At 47.3% G+C, this 17,294-nt stretch overlaps 1 protein-coding gene across 1 annotated transcript in view; it reads right to left on the bottom strand.

Moving 5' to 3' along the window:
* KEAP1 (kelch like ECH associated protein 1) overlaps window positions 1-17,294 on the bottom strand; it is a 240,151-nt gene that overhangs the window by 207,559 nt on the left and 15,298 nt on the right. The window contains exon 2 of the mRNA XM_069604078.1: window positions 2,331-3,068. Within this exon, the coding sequence (XP_069460179.1) occupies window positions 2,331-2,870 (540 nt within the window). The 5' untranslated portion in view covers window positions 2,871-3,068. The remainder of the gene's footprint in view (window positions 1-2,330; window positions 3,069-17,294) is intronic.

Genomic DNA, 17,294 nt, shown 5'->3' with positions numbered 1-17,294 from the left:
ATGGGATGTAGTCAGAATTGGAGTAACATTTCTTTGCATTCCTTATGCAATCTAGAACATTGTGTGAAAAGAGGTCATAAGCTATCTAACGTACAGTTTGCAGCGGTGACAGGTTCCTAATGCTCTTGGTAATGCATGTCTAGCTCCCGTGATGCGTTGACATGGTAGACTGTAAAATGCAGTAGCATTAGAAACCTATCAAGAACGCTTGTTTTGCGTAATCAGTGTAGGTTTTTTTTTTCTTTTTTTTAACATGACAAGTAGTCAATATTTATACGCCAATCCCAGTTGTAGATCTATTTTTTTTTAGTCTAGCGCATAATGCATGAGCATCTATATTCCAATCTGGCAACCAATCTTGAGTTGAGAAATAGGTAATTACAAGTTTTTAACATATGGATTTACTGTCGTAGTCCTACAAATACCAATTAATTTGCCAAGTATACCATAGATCGAGTTGGCTTCTAAGGTTTTATTAATAGGTTGTTGTGTTTGTATACGATAATGGTGACCAGTTAGAGGAATCCCAATTCAAGTATTATTGCTTGAATTGGGACACTTTTGTAAGTCTTAATGTATGCCGCCATAATGCTCCTTCAAGTCAGTCAAGTCCCATGATTGTCGAAACAATTCTTGGGCATTACTGAGAGCTGCTGGAACTAAGTTCCAACTGAAAGAAGTGGCTTTTTAATCTTCTGACCGCTGATTCACAACTTAAGAATTGTGTGCCCCGTTTGTAAAAACAAACCATATCTGGTTAGGACATGGTGGATACTAGGGTCACACAATTATACAGCCACAGCAATCCGATATACTGGTGTCAACTTGGTGAGCAGCGCTCAGCTATGACAGGAAAGTGTATAAGCACAGTATGGCATGGGTGTCCCCACAACAGCCACATGGGGCAACGGCCAGGAAGCTGCCTTTTGATCCTCCTGGAGAAAGGGCAACATGATCCAAACATCTTAATTGCAGTAAAGGCACCTAGATGTCCAGCTTGACACGGGTGGGCCCCAAAGATAGAAAAATAGGTATTTTGTAGGGGCTCTGTCCTCCTGTTCCATTTAAAAGATGATAGTGACTTTAAGCCTCCCTTTGCTAAATTTTAAAAGATCTATGCTTCAACCCCGATTTGTTGTTGGAATCCTGTTGCCTGAACACCCCTGCTTATCAAAAGACTGAATTCTCTGTGCTTCTCACAGGAGTTGGTCTTTAGTGTTTTTGATTAGTCACTTCATTGGTGCTTTTATTAAAGTCCTGATTTTTAAATATTCTTGATTGGACACTTATTTTGGAACCATTAGACGAACATTCTTTGGGTTACTTCTGTCATCAGCAACAAACAAAAAAAAAAAAAAAAAAAAGTTATAGCCTGCCAACCGCCTGTGCTACCAAAAGAAGCAAAGTCAGTACACCCGTCCGGCAGTGCTCGTTTCACCATTACAAGTGTGCTTACTGCTGGTTGAGTAGCAGTGTGGGGCTAAGTAGGCGGTTTAGCCCACTCATACCTGTACTACTGCAGAGCAGAAGTCATTTTATCACAGTTTATCAAAGTGTCGCTGTCCCCCACTTCTGCAGGTGTGCACCATTGTGCGGTCTCAGATGAAGAGCCTGGGGCTGTGTAGCTGGGGTTGCAGCAGCCCATGTGGAAAGTCTGGTGAACCCCAGGACCATTTGCACCCAACAAAACTTAGATCGCTTCTAGGGTGGGGACACCTCCTGGCAGGAGCAAATCTGGGTTAGAACAGTATGGCCTTGGTGCGCAACTAGGAACCTGTGCCAGCTGCAGCAAAACCCTGCCCCATCCCTCGCCCTGCAGTATTGCAGAGAAACCACCATTGCTACATTCACATCCCAGTGTCCCACCTTCAATCACTTGTCTTCCGTTGTATTGGAAGTAAACTGTGTGCCCTCCAGCACCAATGTGTACATGGTCACAGGATAACCTGCATGTTTCCAGCATGATGTGGAAAAACAATGCTCTTAGTACTCCAGTTCTTGCGTGCTGGGTTACTAATAGCAATAAGCCCCTCGCCGCGGGGGCATTAACAAGTAAGGTAATGCCCTGGGGCCCTTAGTTCTAGGCCCCCGCGGCTCGGGGATTTTTGCTTAAGTACAAGCACAAAAACCCAGCATTACCAAAAATCAGTCCCCTTTGTGGGTCCGAAAGAGGCAGAGAGGCACAGGGAGATGGGCGGTTTGGGGGGAAATCACTACATCTTTTCCACAGGTCTAATGATAGAAAATTGGACATAGCCAGGGAAACTGCCCCCACCCTCCCAAAAGATAGGTGACACCACACAATCCATCCGAGCACACATACACCTCACCTCGCCAAAGTGCATGTAGATGTATTCGCGGGCCTTCTGGTGCAACTCTGCGCAGCCAATCTCTTCAGCAAAGCTGGCGATGCCAATAGCATTGCTGGGGTCCAGCTGCTGAACCAGAAATTCACAGCAGGCCTTGACCACGCTGTCGATCTGGTACATGACGGCACCATTCATGACGTGAAGCACGCACTTCTCCCCAACCGAGATGGAAGCCGTGTAGGCAAATTCGATGAGCCGCTCCATCACCTTGGGGTGCACCCCCTCGATGGGCACTACCTCCATGCCGCACTCCTTCAGCCCATTGGTAAACATTGCGCGGAAGACTGGGCTGCTGGAGGCAAGCACAATCTTGTGTGCCATGAACTCAGCTTCGCAGCCGTTGAACTTGACGTGAAGCGTGACATCACAAAGCAGCCTGTTGGACCGCAGTTCGTTCATGATTTCAAAGGCTTGTTTGGTGTGGTCCTCCAGCGTGTAGTGGAAGTAGCGGTTGCCATTTTGGGAAGGCGTGACCTCAGCCTGGCACCCGGTGGCGTACATCCCAGTCACTGCAGCCCAGACATCGCTCGAACTCCAAAAAGGGTGGGGAAATGGCACGAACCAGCCTATGAAGCAAGAAAATAAGTTTCCAACACAAGAGTCACCTGATGCCAGGACTTCTGCAGACCTCCACCAACTGGTTAAGACCCCAACACACAATCCATTGCCAACACATTCAGTTCTGGTGTAGTCCAATACCTGGGCAGAAAAGGACAGAAAACAGTCAGTTCACCACAGAGTATTTTCTCACAAGGCTTTTTCACAATTCAACAGAATCTAGAATATTAACAATTTAAAATATGCACTCACCACTAGACATTGGCAAGTGATATTTGACTCTTGGCAGGTAGGAAATGGTATGCTTTGTACATATTTAGAAGTGAGGTGGTGAGTGGCCTTTTTATCGCTAATAACTTGTAACTTCGATCTTTGCCCCCAGTATACACAAGTGCCTCAAAAAGAGGGCTTCATTGAAGTATTGCCCAGCACAAAGATTTGGGGGCTTAGCATCAAGTGTCAGGCTGGGAACACCACCAAGTTAGAGCCGACTCACCTTGGTAACGTGACAAAGCAGCAAAGCTCCACCCTTAGGAGTTGAGCAGGGTTTGTAAACACACAAAGATTAACCACGCTTTACACTTAAATTTAAATCTACCTTTCAGTACAAGTCAAGCAAGCAAGGAACATTTGTAGGCAAGTACTAAATGTAGTTACAATAACAATTACAATATTATTAGTTGGAGGGGCTACATAGAAGGCCAGGGCCCTTCCAAAGTCAGAACAATTGATGACGTAAGCAGTACCAAACAAACAATCTACCTTACAGGACCTACAGGAAAGAAGAAGAGTGATTTCTACACAAAAGAAGTGCCTGTAGAAGGGAAGTAGCAGAATCACCAAAAGCTGCATAAAAGAACAGTACTGGATCTCCAAGGGATCGGAATCACAGTTGGCACATGGACAGACCAAACCGGCTTTCTGCAAGTATGGAGAAAAGGTCAGTGACTCACAGGTGCTGGGATGTCAAACAACCAACCGTACAGGTAATGGGTTACTCCCTAAAAAAAAAGTCAAGGACCCCCCCACTCGCCACCTCAATTCTGCACATACATACGGCACACCATTTCTTACACGCCAATAGTCAATTATCACTGGTCAATGGCTAGTGGAGTGCACGTTGTGCCCCTGTGGGACGTCGCTGTGCACCAACTTAGACATGGATGGCATGGAGTGCCTATTCAATGGACAGTGGATCATGCAACATGGGGAGCGTTGCTAGAAGCTCACGCATGGTCCGAGCAGTTTGCATTTAGCATGACAGAATGCAAAGCTGCAGTTCATCCGCTTCTAGGCGGAGTGGTGGTGTGGAAAAAGAAATTAATGTGTGGGACTTGGCTCATCAAGACTCAGTGTATGTTACTGCAACCAGTGGTGCACCGCAAGATGGCCGATCTAAACGTCGTCGGCAAGCTCCGTCTAACCGATTGCCTCCCATAATGCACAGAACAAGCCTAATTCCTGGGGATACGGTTCAACCAACGGAAAGTCCAGAAAATAACTTCCCTGATGACGTTTCTTCATAACTGGCCAATTCGCTCCTTGGATCCCCCCCCACCCCCCAACCCCCAAGCAAGAGAAACTCTTTGGGGAATCAAGAATCAGTTTTAAATTTTATTTTTTGGAAGGTTGCTGATTAACCAAACAGTCCAGGAACTAATTAGACTATTTTACAACATTACAAAATAGCACAAAGGCATAAAAAGTGAAAAAACCGGTCTGTGCTATTGGCGGCACAACATTACAGCGGGTGGAATAGCTTGGACGCCATACTTTTTTTCATGATTTCTTTTACTAAAGAGGTGCATGAATCATTTGAAGATTACTTAACTGTTCTTTTTTGCTCCAACTATAGCATCCTACAGTCCAACATCATGCCTTCTAAAAGGATGTTGTGGTCGTTAGGGGCAGTGTGATGGCTCAAGTGATATAGAATTATTGGGCATCTGGTATTCTGGGCCAATAAGGACACCTGAGGGTTCCGCTGACACTTACCCCATGGAGCACATCATATACTACTCACTAAGCGTTGATTATCACTTGCCAGTGGATAGTGCAGCTCTTGAGGGGTCTACTACATGCAATAGGACGCATCTCCCATGGACAACTCTGCACCGTCATGAAGGAAGGGGCTGCCCCCACGGCGCTGCATTCCTTGCAAGCATGCACAAGGTGCGCCTCATAATGGGGTGTGATGAATCGCAGGAATCTGTCACTTCTCCCCAAGCGGGAGCCCTCTCTCACCCATGAGGCTAGGGAGGTGAGCCCACTCTACAACATCCTCCCTAGGGGTAGAGGCAATCGAGACTGCATCGGGAGAGACTCCCCTCTGGGGACAAGGACTCCCGTTGCTGATGGAACGCTCTGAAGATTCACCCAACATTACCTCTTAAAGTATATCCTAGAAGAACCTCTATGAGGACGGAGCAAGTGTATGTTATTGTAGACCGGAAATCCAGAACATTTGGAGGATGAGCGATATATACGAGAAGCTGCAGAAGGCTGGAAAGATGCAGCGGTGCACCGGGGAATGCCCACAGTGAGGTAGCACCTAAGAAGATACGAGAGGCGAGAGCAGGTTGAGGAAGTGCGACGCAGAGTTACGCCAGGGAAGTCCCATGGCTACGTCACATCTGAGAGGGTCGGAGACTGGCAAGCCCAAGAGATATGACGTGTGGCATCCTGAAAAGTAGGAAAGAAAGAAGCAGTTAGTGGGGCATGACCACTAAGACCATGTGGTGGACTGCAGGCCATCGCAACGACTCAGATACCACGCAACGTTCCAATACCAGAGATATCAGAAAGCCAACCTAAAGGAAAAGAAGGAGTATGCGATGCTGTACAAATAGGAGAGAGCCAACCCTGATGAACAGAATCCCTGGTGACTTTATCCCAGAGAGGGTCAGGTAACCAGGAAAACGTGAGATCCGGGAGGGGGACAGAGAATCGTTACAGAACTGTTCATACTCACAGTCAAGATAACGAACAGATATCAGTGAAAGAAAGACGTGAATGAGAATCGTAGGACTAGTTATACTCGGCCCATTCAAGATAAAGAGCATAGATCAGTGGAAGCAAGAGAAGTGAGTGAGAATCAGAATACTATTCTTTCTCGTACCAGTCAAGATAACCAAGGAAGCAAGGGAATTTAATGAAAATTGTTATTGGACTATTCCTACTCTTAACGGTCGCAGATAGTGAGAGTACAACACTAAAAGGGAGAGAAGCAAATAAGAATCAGAACAGCATTCATACTTGTCACAGTAATAAAGGCATCTTTAATGAGGCGAGAGAAATTACAATGGAAGAACCCGAGAAGGATGAATAAAGCCACATGTCAAAAGACAAATATAAGCCGGTCAGATAGCACAGCGAGTAGAGCGTTCGCTTTGACATCCGTGCCGAGCCTGCCAACGCAGGTTCGAATCCTGTCAGGGCCAATCCAAGCTTTTCATCCTTCCGAGGTCTATAAGTGAGCACCACACACCGCAGTGCTCAGATGCCCGAGGGTTCGTAGGACTATATAAAAGCAAAATTATTATAATATAAAGGTTGTGAACCACATGTCCAGGAAGTGAATATGAAGGGAAAGACTCGGAAAGGTTGGATAACATTACCTTGGGAAGGAGTAAAGAATACATCTTTATAGCAGCAATAAAGGGAAGAAATAATAAACGAATTTCCCTGAAAAGAGACAAAGTGGAGGTCTTGGGTTCAGAAAACCTTATGTTGAGGAGAAACAAAAGTATAATGAAGTAGTGAAATAACTGTATGAACTGACCAAAGAGGTCGCAAGAGACTAACTACTGAATCGAGGTTTGCAAGAAACAAGCCTCCAGGAGAAAGGACTCATTCTCCTGCCTTAAGTTGTTAAGATAGTGGTAGGGGCAGTTAGGTTTAGTTTGGACAATCTGCATATTCTGTTAAAGCCGACGACTGACGAGCACCTTAGCTAGTTTGTGGATACAGGCCTTTTCTTTAATAGAAACTTGAAATGTCTTACAAGAGTCTGTGTCCTTCTGACCCGCCACAGAAGCCTACACACGACTGGCTATGTCTACCTGGCACGTGCCGCACACCAAAGATAAGCCAAGCACAAAAGGGATCGTCACCTGGCACACAACCCTGTTGTGGCGGTGCACTGCCCTGGCAGGCCTGGGAGCAGTCAGCTGTGTGCCAGCTGTGCTCGGCTTGCGGAAATATCTTCTTAAAAAGGGTGGCACTGGGCCAAACCGACTGCGCCATCTCAGCTCCCACTTTACTAAACTGTTTAACAATGGCCCGTGCAGGCCTAATGTTACGTGCTGTGTGCAGACGCGCGGTAGGCCTCCTGTACGCGCACCTATGGGATAAATATGAAATAACCTAACCTTTACCCACTCCTACGTGCCACATCTGCACTCTGCCCAACCCCCTCTGTTGGCCAATGTGGGAGGCCTATTAATAGGGACGGGCTGATTCCAGGGAGGCCGTTTAATCACACTCTGGTATAAGTGCGAGTAGTGCGTACACTGGGTCTATTTTCCATTTCTGTGGACAAGCATCCACATCCGTAGTACTGCATCAAAGATGAACAGTGGAGTCATTTTCAAAGGGCACTGTGCCCAATTTGCATTATAATTGGATATTTATAAGTTATAACGTGCTTAATACCCAGAGGCTTCTAAGCGCACACCCGGGGAATCGAACCTGTGTTGCCCCGCGTCGTCTTACTTCCAAGGCGAGCGTGTAGCCCCTCAGCTATCCTCCCAGACACTCGGCATGGCATTCCGAGCAGTGTAAAGGCAACTTGCCTACTCTGGAGGGCATCCGGCCTACCCATAGCTACTCGAAGGGCAGTGCAGTTTTTTTGTGAACCTGGACCAGGAACTCGGGGTACTGCAACTACTTAAGTGCTCCACTTATTTCTGCGAGTCTTGAAGGAAATTCGGTTACCTGAGGTTCAAAACACACTTATTTCTTGAACCCCCACCGACCCCCACTCCTCACATCTCCCCCACATGGGGATCAACAGTCATTGAAAAACTATGGCTCTGCGCTACTAGGCGCGCAGGGGCAGCAGGGCACGCAGGTGTGCCAGTGCCACGACACGCTCGCTTCTGTTCAGCACTACACACCTGTGTGGCACTGGTGCCTATATCTTTACTGTAAACAGGTGCAGCCGTGATAGCTGTACACTAACAGCTGAACACAAAATGCCACTTGCACACTTAGTTACACACTTCAGGCGTGTATCCATGCAACTGTGCAACCGTTATGTTACTTGGCAATTTATATAGCGCCTTATATGTCATTGGTATAAACCTCAAAGCGCTCAGTGGTCGAAGTGTACGAAAAGAAGTAGTGGAACTCTGTTCCTTACTGGCCTGTACAGCTCCCCAGAAACCCCATCACCACGCCCCCTCCCATGCACAATACAAACCCCACAAAACATGGGACTGCTGTTTAGGGGAACGTTCAGTGCAGTGCACTGAATGTGAAAGTTTCAACCTCTCCCTACACGTTTAAAAGGAAACCATTCCGAAACGGTTACTTTTTAAAATAAAAGTATAGGAACAGTAAACATTAAATTAAAAGAAGTAGAGGAGCACCGCTCCCGACCGCTCCCACCCACTTCGACCACTGAATGCGCTGGTAGGTTGAACGCCCACGGGAACCGTAGTTCAAGTCAGTAGAGAGAGAGTCGTATGGTGCGTGGGCGCACCGGATGTGTGCAGCTGGTGTGGTTGTTGCATGATCGCCGCTTCTTAGCGGTAGGTGTGGTGCTGAGGAGATCAGTTGGATGTGTTCAGTCTGGAGGGGGGACACCCAGGCTGGGTTCTGACTGCGTTAGGCCTGAGGAGACGCCCGAGCTAGCCGGAATGTGCTCAGCTAGCTGTGTTTTATAAAGGTGATGAGGCATTCGTGGGGCCTGACACTTCCTGCACATCTGTGCGAGAGTGATACGAGAACATTCACTACAGTACAGACCTGTGGAGGCGCTAGTCCTACACATGCAAGATAGCACAACCTACACATTTACTGTACACCTATAAACACACACCAGGGCCTGTGTGCACCTGTGAGTGATACCATGCAGCTGCTGCTTCCCCGAAGCACACATGAAGAGTGTGAAGAGATACGTGCAAAAGGAACATATGAGGAGGGGCAAGCAACGGCCACGTTACTATGGAACCCAAGCTCCAGTCACACGCCCACGCCACTGTGCCCCAAGACCGGATCACCACTCCCTCGGGTGCTGGTGTAACCGAGGGGGGCAAGGATGCCCGAGCGACCAGAACTTCCTCTTCAAGCTGTGGAAGCACGTGGGAGGGCCTGCATTCCCGCCGCTTTCTAAGGCGAGTTTCCGCTTGTGAAAATAGACCTTCTGGTGAACAGACCTTGCACGAAAAGCAGGCTTCTTGGTTTAAAGTATATATGGGGATGGGGTAAGGGATTAAAAGGGTGAGGGGGGGGGTAATAAAGCTGGGGCGTACGGGCCCTGGGGGACCCCTCAAATAAACAATTCGAAATGTTTTCGTTCTTTTTCTCACACTGAAAAAGTCTTCATTATTTATTTTTTCGTTATAAAAAGACATGGAACCGTGGAGTTGAGGGGTCAGACCTAGGACTTACAGCATGGTAGCAGCTGACACTAACACACATCCACAGAACAGGCCGACAGTTTGCTTTGGGGGCCCCAAAAAAGGTAAGGATCCACCATGGCCAGTACAAAACTCTTCTGGGAATCCGCTGCCTGGCCCCCTTCGGGGGTTTTAGACTACAACTCCCAAGATACCTTACCGTTCAAAATGCTGGTTAGGGAGAACGTAAGTTACAGTCCCCAAAATACCCAGAGAGCCCATAAGCAGCAGGTCCGCAAAAACCGGGGGGGGGGGGGGGTAAAGAAAGGGCCAACGCCGCACCTCGCGTTACTATTGGACATGCCCCGCATATGTTTTCATGCAGATATTTAAATTCCGAGCTGCTCCCAAATCCACCCGTGGAGAAGAAAGGAAATCACCCCCCCCCGCCCCCTCCCTCCGAAGAGGGAGAGGACCGGGGCCAAAGGTCAGCTCGTGGATCTCCTATCAGGGTGCATCCTGGCAGGGACGCTGCGCGTGCTGCACCACCTGCTCTGCGGCACAGTTTTAACTTCATGGTAAATCATCAACCGGGTGCATGCGATTTCCCCACGGGGGTTTAGTCCAATCCCTTTTCACTGCATTCTCTTTTACAGCAATAAATGCGGGGGGAGGGGAGGGTGGCACCACTCTTCCACAGCACCTAAACCCACACTCCCTTCTACACATTCGCGATTTAATACAGGAAAATGTTTGCAGCGAAACGGGAGGCGATGAAACTACGAGGAAAAGGGGCGGATGCTCGTTAACCAAGGCCTGCAGGTTGCAAGTGCTCCGAAAAAAACAGCATTGCACCCAATGGGCCTCAGCGTGAGCAGGGGACGTCTTGCCCATCAACTTGTTAGAGGGCTAAAATGGACTCCGGTGGTTGAGGATCCAGCTGGACAAGTTCTCAACTCAGCTGCCCCATACGGTGTGATCCTGGGCAATTGGACACACCCCGGAAGAGTAAAGTGAACATGGGATGGGGAAATGTGGCCCCAACAGGTACGCCGAGAGATTGCACGACCCGCAAAGTAGGACTCCCCCCACCGCCGCCCCGGGGCTGAAGTCCTAAATGAAGAAAAGGGGGTAGGTGGGGGCACTGACATACGCAATAGCAAGTGAACATATCAGAGTGCAAGATGCACACTTCAAAGAGGTCTTTCCCAGTTGAACACGTGCACAGGGCACATAAGAATTGGCCAAGGGGACAGATTTTCTATTGCATTGCTAGCCACGCATGAAAGTTGCGCACCATTTATGCCCAACGAATCTAACAAAATATATCCTGTGTATCCGAATATCATTAGGAGAAATGCCCCGGGTTCAGGTTAGCCACACTGTTATGTGTTGGTATCACAGGGTTCGAATCCCAGAGCCGGTATTTTATTTCTTCATTTTCTATTAACACACTTTATAAACGGAGAAACATCTGAACATGTTAGCTTCAAATGGGGGCAACATATTTGTTCTTAAATTCCTGGACAGCACAGAGACGTTGACCACCCGCGTGTTCTAGCCTGCCACAATTTGCAAGCGCCTTGCAACTATGACGGAACGGGATGGCCTCTTACCACCCCCCGTCACCCTACAACAGCCCCTTCTCCTCCCCAGCACGGATCTACAGAGCAGGCCCCGCACACCCCTAAACATTGCGGTACTGGCATGGCCCCACCCGGCAAGCCTTACACTCCCAAACATGGCTGTGCCGACGTGCAGTGACGGCGACAGGTTACTGGACAACCAAATACTCAACAGGCTTGGGATTCCTCGACACAGCACGACCGTACAGGCAAAACAAAGCAGCGATGTGGTCCATGGGGCCGGCCTTGTGCTGGCCCTCATTTTCTGTGAGCACACGCGGTGACGTAGAACAGATACACTTCGCTCCTCCGCCACAGCAACCCCATCACTCAAGGAAAAAGGCAGCTGTTACTAGTGAGCAGCACTCACTTTGCGAGTTCCCGTGAAGCAGAGATAGTAAAACCAGCCTACGAGGGGGTGCCAACACCTATAGGCCTTGCGTTGAAAAGAATTACCGATGAAAAAATTAGTTTTTGTTTTTTTGTTTTTTACCATTTACTGCTGTGTCTGAAATCCGAGTGTTTCAGCATTTACAGCCGAGTCCCACATTCAGGAGTTTGCCCCATAAGACGGGTGGGGGGTAAGCCACACCGAGAAGGGAGCTGTCTTAATGGGAGGGAAACGTAGTTGTATCCTTCCCTATACAGGAAACAGCGGAAGAGAGAGGTCTCCCACTTTGGACCACTGACAGAGCCTTAGATGAAAAAAGGAGAGCTCGATAGGTGTCCCGATCCCGTAACTGATAGCACTCCCCAAGCCCCCCCCCCCGGGGAGGACTCAGCAGGGGTGGTGGTTGCTGGATGCTAAGGGGGGTGGGGGGAAAGGGATATTGGCAGCACTTGCACCAATACCGGGGGTGGAAAGGGTACTGCCACTGAATAGCCCACTGCGGACCCCCTCTTCTGCACAACATAGGTGTGATAAGTGCAGCACACCAGAATATACAACGGGGGGGGGGCACGGGCCACAGTCCATCAAAACAGGGGGGGGTAGGATAGGGTAACACCACTAACCAACCCTACTAAAAAGAGAAACCCATCCCTGTGAATACACCACTCGAACTAAAACCAACCATATCTCTGCAGCACAGCATACTGCACCACACCACAACGAAACAGACATAGCCTCGCACAACAGCACCGGACAACCGAAAACACATCTACGCTCAGCGAACAGTGTACACCGAACTGAAGCTGCCAACAGCACATCACCGCTCTCTTGCTCTTTTCTCCCGCTCAATCCTACTAACTTACCCCCTCTTCTTTTACTTAACAGATCTTCCAGAGCGCCAAGAGACCACATAGGTGGTGACAGTTCCCGGTTAAGGTATGAGAACCTTAAACATAACATACACGAGGGCCCCGGTCCTCATTCCAAACGTGCACAACTGTACACAGACTTCAACTCTCATGCTTTGTAGTCACATGTACTTTCATGTGACAATTTTATATGGTGCAAACTTAAGGAAGCAACGGACCGCTGTACACGTCATTGACCGCAAGCTATCTCTACGCTGCACAGCCCGAAAGAGCAAGACGAGAGTGCCCTTACTAGCGCTTGCAATGTTTCAGTGCTCGCCACTGGGTCTGAATGGAGAGTCAAACCAGAGTACAGGAATGCCCACAGGAGGAATGATCAGAGACTCCGCGCAGAGATTGAAATAAAAGGCTTGACCAGCCGGAATGTTTCTCACCGTCGTGTCCCCTCCATGTTGCCCTGTGAGCGCTTTGAAACAGAATTTACTTGCTGTATAAGCGCCTAACAAGCGAACAATAAACAGGAGCCACTGGGCCCAAGGCATCTTCCCGGTGAACAGGAACTGCACGTGGGGAACGAAGACACACCGTATAGGATGCCACAAATCTAACTTACACACAAGATGCGAAGACAGGCAATGTCTGGAAAACGTCAAGTTGCACGGCACAAAAGGTCGTTCAGCCCTTCAGTTCCCACATGAGCACAATTTCATACTCGCCAAAAGTCAAATATTACTTGCCAGTGGCTAGTGCAAATGCAGAAGCCGAATAGCTGCATGGCACCGGTTGGTCTGGGTATTCATGGTTTCATGGAATGTCCCCGCAAAAAAGATGGAAATACCGAAGGGTTTGAACTAGTAGACCAATACAAGGATGACAGAGTACACAAGTAGTTTGAGCTCGGTTTACAGTTCCCAAGCTTGTTTTATTTTATTCAAGCAAATACGCTTGATCTAAAAACTTATTAAACAGTTCTTATAACTATGGCCCATACTCTTTTTCATTCGTTCACATTCATACTTTCCTCATCAGTCTCTCATTCCACACTTCATTCTTTGAAAAAATGGTCTGTATATAAAAAAGTTAAACATCTGTTATCTCTTGATGTGATTACAATTCATTGTAAAACATCCCAACCAATTTGGGGTATCACAAAAGTCTGTGTTCTGTTATTCCCACATCTCTCACGTCGACACGTGTTTCAGTTGCTCTCTGCGAGCATCACCATTAATACTCTCTGTACGGCAACCTTCTTCAGGAAAAAACAACCCATTTTTCAGGCACATATATTGACATGGGCCACACCATCTATAAAAATACATAAAACACTGCATGAGTATTGTGTATCCCCGTCACTCCTTTTCAAGTTATTTGATTGCATATTGATATGATATGCTCTATAATTTATAGAACCACCACCAACTCACCTCCTATCCACTGGGGTCAGGGGGGCAGTTGGAATCTGGAGGATAATTGTTCTCTGATCTAAGGGGTTAAAGATTGTATCCATTACCTTATATTGTCCCCATTTCGCTTGATCGCAAAAGCCAACATTATTTTTGTAACTTTACAGATCATGATGGGTACCCATCGGTAGATGGGACCCGGGTTAAAAAGGAGCTAAATCACTTACTCAAGATAGCAACAGCCACAGGTTCCAATGTGGGTTCGTGGTAGACATATTATTCGGTAGACGAACTGTGTGTAAGGAAGGCTTATAATTCCAAAGCTTCCCTTCTTTCATCACCTTCCTTCTGGTTCATATAGTGGTTGGTACATGAGTCTGTAGAAAATATACAAACAACTTGGTTGATTATATGAGTTCCACCTAACTTGATATTATTCAGTATGGAGATGTATTGGTTCATAGTTGTGCATTTTTTCCTTTTTAGTTTTGATGGTCAAAAAATATATGGGTATCTTACTTCCTATTTGGGTGTTTTCCCCTTTCTTTTATTGTCTAAAGTTGGTGCTGGTGCGCCCGTTTAAAAACATTGCAGCACACGAGCCGCTGCTAATTAGTTTGGGTGCACACCAAATAATGCTTTTTGTGACAAACAGAAGCAGAGGCCCCCTGCGCTCGCAAATACTTTATAGTCCGCTTTCTATGAGCATTAACACGAGGATTCGCGTTGACGTTATCCCGTGACCCCGCCGGCTGCATTGCGCGTTGCTGTGGTGTAGGCAGGAAAGATAAATCGGAGACGGCGATAATCAGGTAAGTTAGCTGCTAAAAAAATGACACTCCAATAGAGTGAAAGTATAAATCAAGGCTCTTTGGGACACGAGATGGTGTCACCGCTATAAACAAAAACGGGAGGCATTGGTTCCTTAATCAACAAATAAGGGTATAAATGCGTGTCTTTGCAAAATGATTCACGCTTGTGATCTAAACAGAAGAGACTTCTGTTTGTCACAAAAAGCATTATTTGGTGTGCACCCAAACTAATTATGTCACGCTCACCTGATTCCCACAGAGGCGCAGGTCTGGCTTCGAGTGCTGATGCTTCTTCATTGGTGAAGCACAGGACTCTGAAGATGGACAGGAAGGGCCCCTCTACTCTGGCTTTCCTGGCTCGCAGGAATATTCCCCTGTGCGTGAAAAGGGAGTATTACCTACTGACGGAATAATGCTCAAGCCTCCCACTCCCTTCCAACCCTCCACGATACCCTTCCACGATTCCCCGTAAAGTCTCACCTTAGGGTCTGGAAGGATGAGTTCTCCATCCTGCTTCTGATGCAGGGGCGCGTTGAAACCCAGTTACTTCACTGGATTGAGGTTTGATGGGAGTTCAAAATAAGCTTGACTATTCAGGTGAGGCGTTGTAAGAGTTCTGTTGCAAGTTCAAAAGTTCAAGCTTAATAATAATGTTCATTGTCTTTTTGCAGCAAGCGCTAATGCTTATGTCTTTTTCCCCTTAGGGGCTGGGGTTCGGAATGCCGGAGATATGGCGCCGACCCGAAGTGAAACGTGCAGTTCCAGTAAAAGACAGGTAAGTTCTGGATGAGCGTTCAGGTAATGTCTTTGCATTCGCTCATTCAATGTCTTTGTCTTTTTCCCCCATAGGAGCCGGGGTCCGGAATGCCAGGAAGCGGCAGGACCCGAAATGAAATGGGAATGACCCAACAAGTAAGTCTTAGAAGGAAACTGAGCCTTTCCTATTCCCTTCCTTCTCTCACCTTGTGTTCTTGTCTTTTTCTCTCTAGGCTCTGAGAAGTGGGTGCGGATCCGGATGATCGCTGCTGAAGATGGGGGCGCCCAGGAAAGGTGAGTGAAATGCAGCGCTGCAGCGATCGAAGCGAAATGCTTTTAAAATGTCTTCCCTTTCAGGGTCGTCGGTGTGATGTCTCCGTGATGCAGCTTTAGCAGGTAAGGTCTTCTTTCTCACCAATTCTCTCTTATCTCCCCTTGCAGGCGACCCAGGATGCTGACAGGCGTGGCTGAAGTCCAGATGCAGGTGCTGACATGGCAAGCGTCCAGCTGCGAGGAGCAGAACAACGCGAAGCGTGAGTTGCTGATCGGGTGTGGTTTAAATAGCTTTGGAAGTTCCAGGTATGTATCCTTCCACCGATCAGGTATGTATCCTTCCCCGACCACACCCAGGTGGAAAGTAGTCCCACAGGTAAAGTAGTTCCATTCAGGCCTCAAGAGGGCCTGGATGTGGCAGCATGGTCTGCATCAGGTAAGTGCACATTAAAACACTTGAACACATGTCCAGCTTTATGAGCCTGGCGCCTAAGGTGCCAGGACTGGGGTCCAACATGAGCCTGGCGCCTAAGGCGCCAGGACTGTGTCCAAAGGGCCCCAGCTTGGGCCCGCTGGCACTTCCCTGGGGGGAATGATGCCTGCCTCTGGGGTTGCTGGGTCGGACCTGGCTCCTTGGAGGTAGGCATCATGACAAATTAGCAGAGGCTCGTGTGCTGCAATGTTTTTAAACAGGCGCACCAGCACCAACTTTAGACAATAAAAGAAAGGGGAAAACACCCAAATAGGAAGTAAGATACCCATATATTTTTTGACCATCAAAACTAAAAAGGAAAAAATGCACAACTATGAACCAATACATCTCCATACTGAATATCAAGTTAGGTGGAACTCATAATCAACCAGGTTTTTGTATATTTTCTACAGACTCATGTACCAACCACTATAAGAACCAGAAGGAAGGTGATGAAAGAAGGGAAGCTTTGGAATTATAAGCCTTCCTTACACACAGTTCGTCTACCGAATAATATGTCTACCACGAACCCACATTGGAACCTGTGGCTGTTGCTATCTTGAGTAAGTGATTTAGCTCCTTTTTAACCTGGGTCCCATCTACCGATGGGTACCCATCATGATCTGTAAAGTTACAAAAATAATGTTGGCTTTTTTGCGATCAGGCGAAATGGGGACAATATAAGGTAATGGATACAATCTTTAACCCCTTAGATCAGAGGACAATTATCCTCCAGATTCCAACTGCCCCTCCTGACCCCACTGGATAGGAGGTGAGTTGGTTGTTCTATAAATTATAGAGCATATCATATCAATATGCAATCAAATAACTTGAAAAGGAGTGACGGGGATACACAATACTCATGCAGTGTTATGTATTTTTATAGATGGTGTGGCCCATGTCAATATACGTGCCTGAAAATGGGTTGTTTTGTCCTGAAGAAGGTTGCCGTACAGAGAGTATTAATGGTGATGCTCGCAGAGAGCAACTGAAACACGTGTCGACGTGAGAGATGTGGGAATAACAGAACACAGACTTTTGTGATACCCCAAATTGGTTGGGATGTTTTACAATGAATTGTAATCACATCAAGAGATAACAGATGTTTAACTTTTTTATATACAGACCATTTTTTCAAAGAATGAAGTGTGGAATGAGAGACTGATGAGGAAAGTATGAATGTGAACGAATGAAAAAGAGTAT

Source organism: Ambystoma mexicanum, chromosome 3q (assembly GCF_040938575.1).
Source record: "Ambystoma mexicanum isolate Mex_15411 chromosome 3q, UKY_AmexF1_1, whole genome shotgun sequence".
In the NCBI taxonomy this organism is placed as follows: Eukaryota; Metazoa; Chordata; class Amphibia; order Caudata; family Ambystomatidae; genus Ambystoma; species Ambystoma mexicanum.
Note: the sequence above shows the minus strand (reverse complement) of the source record. Positions and strands in the feature narration are given on the sequence as shown.